The sequence below is a fragment of the Tupaia chinensis genome, unplaced genomic scaffold (genome assembly GCF_000334495.1).
Source record: "Tupaia chinensis unplaced genomic scaffold, TupChi_1.0 Scaffold000647_1, whole genome shotgun sequence".
NCBI lineage: Eukaryota > Metazoa > Chordata > Mammalia > Scandentia > Tupaiidae > Tupaia > Tupaia belangeri.
Genome location: NW_006160168.1, coordinates 4,307,864 through 4,313,325, shown reverse-complemented (window position 1 = coordinate 4,313,325; position 5,462 = coordinate 4,307,864). Strand labels below are relative to the sequence as shown.

General features: G+C 40.9%; 1 protein-coding gene across 1 annotated transcript in view; it reads left to right on the top strand.

Moving 5' to 3' along the window:
- MEIG1 (meiosis/spermiogenesis associated 1) overlaps positions 1-3,029 on the top strand; it is a 20,306-nt gene extending 17,277 nt beyond the window's left edge. Inside the window, exon 3 of the mRNA XM_006159760.2 lies at positions 2,811-3,029. Coding sequence (XP_006159822.1) covers positions 2,811-2,939 — 129 coding nt within the window. The 3' untranslated portion in view covers positions 2,940-3,029. The remainder of the gene's footprint in view (positions 1-2,810) is intronic.
- The last annotated feature ends 2,433 nt before the right edge of the window (positions 3,030-5,462 follow it).

The window sequence follows — 5,462 nt, the reverse complement described above, 5'->3', positions numbered from 1 at the left end:
AATAAATAAAAATAAAAATAAAAATAAAAAACAATTTGAGTAGTTGACATGTAAATGTTTTCTCAAAAATATTTAAAACCATACTGTTTCTGCTGTTAAAGAGTTATAAACAAAATTACACAAAATTATAAGAAATATTTTTAACATTATCTTTAAAATTCAGTATTTTGAAATTTTGAAAGTTTATTAACTGTCAAGAACTATGGAGTATGAGCAAAAAGTTTGTGATACGTAAAGTAAATGTTTGTGGAAAAATGTAAAAATAAATTAATTTTTTAAAAGGGAAAAAAATTTACAGTGACACAGTTGAGAAATTTTTGTGTCTCATTGAAAGTAAGTTTGCCTATGGCAAAGATGTATGGCCGTTTTACACAGGCAGTGACATATCCTGTCTGGCTAAATGTGATCGCACAGTTTTGTGGACAGGTGAAGTGTGTCTGGGCAGATGTCGTGCTGAATTTCTGCATAGCGGCTGTTGTTTTACAAATGTGCTATTGTTCAGGACCGAGGGGCAGGAGTATGCAAGGTTGTGGAGGGGCCAATCCCCCATTATGCCACGTGATGACATCATCAATTTCTCGGCAAAGTTTAATAGTGGTCTCATTCAAAAGTACATGATTGAAGTGTACAGATGTACCATTGCACCAAACATCACCTTCAGCGTCTTCCTCTGAGCAGTTATTAAAGAACCCGAAGGCCCCAGTCCAAAAATGTGTATCTTCCTGTGACAGATAGTTTCCCTAAACAACCTCGGCAAGTACTCCAATGGTGAGAAGGCCAGAATGTTTACGCCAAGATACTGAGTTGCGAGGTGGCTCTGGGGGCACCATGAAGGTGTTTGTGCGATTGGTCATGTGTGCCCCCCCTGCTTCTTCTGAAACATTGAACAAAAGCGTAACTGCAGCAAAGACTCCTATTTGTAATTTTGTCCTGATACGGGAATTATAATCCCCACCATTTGGAAAGAATGTAAGCATGGGGCTTGTCCTCCAAGACACATGGGCAAGGTTTGATATCTTAAGGTAATGTTGATTAATCCCCCCTTCCTCTTTTGGGAAGGGAGGTCCAGAATTGTCGCATGGGGAAGGGAAAAACTGAGAAGAATTAGTGTACGCCATGGGTGTTGGCATGGTCCAATCCACTAGCTGGAAAAGTGGTGGATATGGGACATATGTCCAACGCGTGTAGTTGTCATTTACCCCTGAAGCACAGGTGAACACCGCCATCATGGCAAGGAGGAATCTTTCGGGGTGACCGCAGTACCTGTGGCCTACAAGGTTTGCTCAGCTTGCTGCTACAGATTCGGGACATGTGACTGCCAATAACCTCCAGAAGGTCTGAGGAGGAGAAGGTCTTCCTAGACTAGGCAAAGGGTCAAGTTCACATACTGCTCTCCGGGACCTGCAATAAACATGTCCCCAAAATGTTCATAAACATATCCCAGAACTCATAAAGTTATACATTAACCAGAACGCTTCTTTCCTGCACACATAGTATTTACTTGCCTGCATGTAACCCTGGATGTGGAACTATATAAAAGAACTGCTGACACAAATAACGTTTGTCAGATGATCCCAACAACTATCCACATCTTTTCTTTCAGGGAAGGGTTTTCCAAGTCTCAGAGAAAGAACTCCAACAAAAGTAACAACTTACATGTCAGAGGGGATGACCATGCTGCAATACCTTCTCCTGGGATTTTGGTCATGCCCAGCATGATTTTTAAGCCACCAGGTCTGGGACTCGAACCAGGGTCTGTCATGTGGGAGTCCAGCACTTTAACCACCTTGACCACCTACTGGCCCCAATAATGGTTTTTTTACAATGATAAAGTGCATCTCTAAAATACAGGAGGAATATATTAAACAATAAGAAGAACCTGATCAAGAACGCATAACATTGAATTTGAGTGGAAGGGTAGAAAATGTTCAAATTAGATCAAGCCAAATGGTAAAGTGAGCAAATCAGTATGTCATATAAGGAAGAATAAATAATAGGGGGACCAGCAGTTGGTGTAATGGCTATGTCGCTGGACTCCCATGTAGTCGACCGTGGTTTGAGTCCTAGACCCGGTGGCTTAATCTCAAGCCAGGCGTGTGTGCATTTGTGCCCAAGATCCTGAGAGGAGAATGGGGGAGAAGGGATTGCAGCGTGGCCATCCCCCGGGGGGGGTGATGTCTCACTTTCTGTCTCTTTGTTTCTCTCTTTCTGGCAAGCATACTCGCCCTATAGAAAAAAAAAAAAACTCTCTAAAAAAGAAATAGTAGGAAGAAGAAAAGATTATTTAGGACTATACTTGTGACCTCAAATTTCTATTAAAAATTAGATTACAAGGGGAACTTGAAATTTAGACAGGAGGAAATACATATATGCTTTTAGATATCCTTGAGTCTAGCTGCTTTCTTTAGTCAACTTAAGTATCAACAGTCAGTAGGCATTGCTGTCAGAATGGAACCTGGACCTAGTTCTATGTTCCTCCTGGGGTATTACTTTCAGGAGTTCTCAAGTGTGAGATCACTTGCAAATATAAGAAGAATGACATTTAGATTATTTCGAACGTGTGCTCTATCTTGATTACAGTGTAGAAGTCTGCATTTAGAAATTGGGCTCTGTTGTCCTGCACTATATGATGGCAACTTAGTGTGTGTTTTATGTGTCATCATCTTAAGAGCTCAAGCATTTTAAAATTTAATTTTATACTTCAATTTTTTTTGTGTGTGTGAGTTGTCCTTTTAAGGATTCAGTTGTGAAATATCAGATAAAAATAAAACGAGCCTTTCAATATTTGTGTTCTGATTTTTGATGTGCAGGTAGATCGCTGGCCTGAGACAGGATATGTGAAGAAACTTCAGAGAAGGGACAATACTTTCTATTACTACAACAAACAGAGGGAGTGCGATGACAAGGAAGTCCACAAAGTGAAAATTTATGCTTATTAGCTTTTCTTTTTTGTTTGACTTGTCAATTATATTTTAAGCACTCATTGTTCCATTCTATGTCATATAAATGCCATTTTGCAAATAATTCAATGCCCGATGTTCAGTGTAATGTTTTGAAACACAAAAGCCATGCCACTGGGTGTCTATTCATCATCCTGTTCTGCTTTAAAATACAGCTGCAGAAGCATTAGTCTGCCCTTTTTGGTTCTGCTCTTTCTGACCATTTGAACTGTGGCAGAACAACCCTTATGTGTGGGGGTAAGGGCTACCCCCCCTTTGAAGCCATCCTAACAGTTAGGCTAGTGATGGATTTTGTTACAACAGGTCCTGTTAGTGCCCAACCCACACCCACTCATTGCCTTTACCTCCACCAGACATCACTTTGAACCTCCAGATTTGCATTTTGTGGCTCAAGGGACTTTCTCTTTGACTCTGGATCCTTTGCCTTGTAGCTGGGCAGACTGGAAATACCAAGGGGTAACATCTGCTAGGAGCAGCCCTTCACCAGTGACAGATGGGCAGTAAGTGTATGATCCTCAAGCGGCCTTATTGCTCAGGAGTTAGAGTGTATATTTTACTCTGGCTCCCAGGGTTTCCTTCCCCCATAGGATTTAAGCTCCAGACAACCACAGTCGTGTCTGGCTGCATAACGTAGTCCAGTGGGTGACGCCCCGCCTCGCTATATCCCCTGTCAGTGGTTTTTGCCCTCTTGAATAACCTCCAGACACTGGGAGGCATGTTCCAGGGTTGGCACCTGGGGTCTCCTTCCTAAAACATTTCATGTCTCATTGCTTCTTAGAATATTGCAAAATAGTATCAATGAAGAAAGAAGGCAGCATTAACTTTTGAGCCATAAGAAGCTTCCATCTCCAAAATTAGTGAGTGTTGGGGCCAGTAGGCAGTGTGGTGGTTAAGGTGCTGGACTCCTCATGAATGACCATGTTTCAAATCCTAGACCCAGTGGCTTGAAAATTATGCCAGGGACATGTGTATGCATGTCCAAAATCCTGAGAGGAGAATAGACGAGAAGGGATTGTGGCACAGCCATTTCATTGGGGGAAGGGGGTGATTTCTCTCTCTTTCTCTGTCATTGTCTCTCTCCTATGAGAACACACACCCTATGGCAAAAACCTAAAAAAAAATATTATGATTAAGTCATTTGAGATTAACTAAATGAAAGATAAACTTTTTAACTACTTTTGCGCCGATAATGTTTTTTTTTTAATTTATCAATATTGTTTAAAAAATCTTTAATGCCAGAGGGTGTATACATGAAAGAGAGAGAGAGAGAGCGCCTTTCTCCCAATAGTACCCAACCATGTCACAATCCTTTATTCCCTCCATTTCTCCATCCTGTTGGGATCTTGGATATGTATATGAATACCCAGTATGTTTTACAAATGCTGGTGCTGGGATTCAAACCCACCAGGGGTCCATATGGAATCCAGCTCCTTCTGCACAGCCCTTTACTACTGTACTCAGGCTGGCCTACCATTTGTAACTTCTTTTAAGTAGATTTTTGGATAGGGACTCGTGTCCATGAATTCATCCAACTTTAGGTCCTTTTCCAGAATCACTGTCTTTACCAGGAAGCTTGATTGGATTTCCCCAATTCAAAATTGTGCTTCTGCATCACATTTCCTTTACTAGCAAATCCATGATGAACGGATGGATTGACAAGTCTCTTTTAGACCTTGCCCAGGGCTGCTTGGACTCCTCTTAAGTAGTTTTTCTGTACCTTTGTGGTCGTGATTTTCATCTTCTTCCAGATTTGGCAGACCTGTAGGTGCTCAAAAGAGGTCTTCTAAATCTGAAACTGCCCCTACCCCCAGCAAACCCATTGTGATAGGTAGAATAATTGTCCCCCAGAGATGTCTATGTCTGTATCCCTGGAATCTGTGAATATGTTGCCTTACACAGAAAAAGAAAATTGCAAATGCAAGTAAATTGAAGATCTTAAGACATTATCTTGCATTATCGGGAGTGGAGAGAGTGCAATGTAATCACCAGGGTCCTTATAAGAGATTTCCAGGTGAGTGAGAGAAGATGTAAAGATGAAGCAGATGTCTCAGTGATACAAAGAAAAATCCAAAAGTCAAAGAAAGCATAAAGGCAAGGAGGCAAGGATATGGATTCTCCTCCAGAGTCTCCAGAAGTTATAACATCTAGTTTTTTATCAAATAAGATCCATTTCAGACTTTTGGCCTCCAGAACTGAAAGAGAATAAATTGGTGTTGCTTTCCACTATATTCGTTTTGTGATCATTTATTGCAACAGGAAGAGGAAACATACCCACAAAGAACAGATGAAGCAACCAACCCTCCATAGCCTTGAAGTCATGTAGCTTTGATCTGAGTCTGCCATATTTGACTAAGAAACACATTATGTTGCAGGTAAGTTCCATCCCAAGGAAGTTGTACAGGCAGCTTTTGCTTGAACTATGTCAGTAATTAGCTTGAATTGCTCTAAATGTCACTTCATTTTTTTTCCCTGCAGCAAAACTCACTTCAGAAACATGGTCCT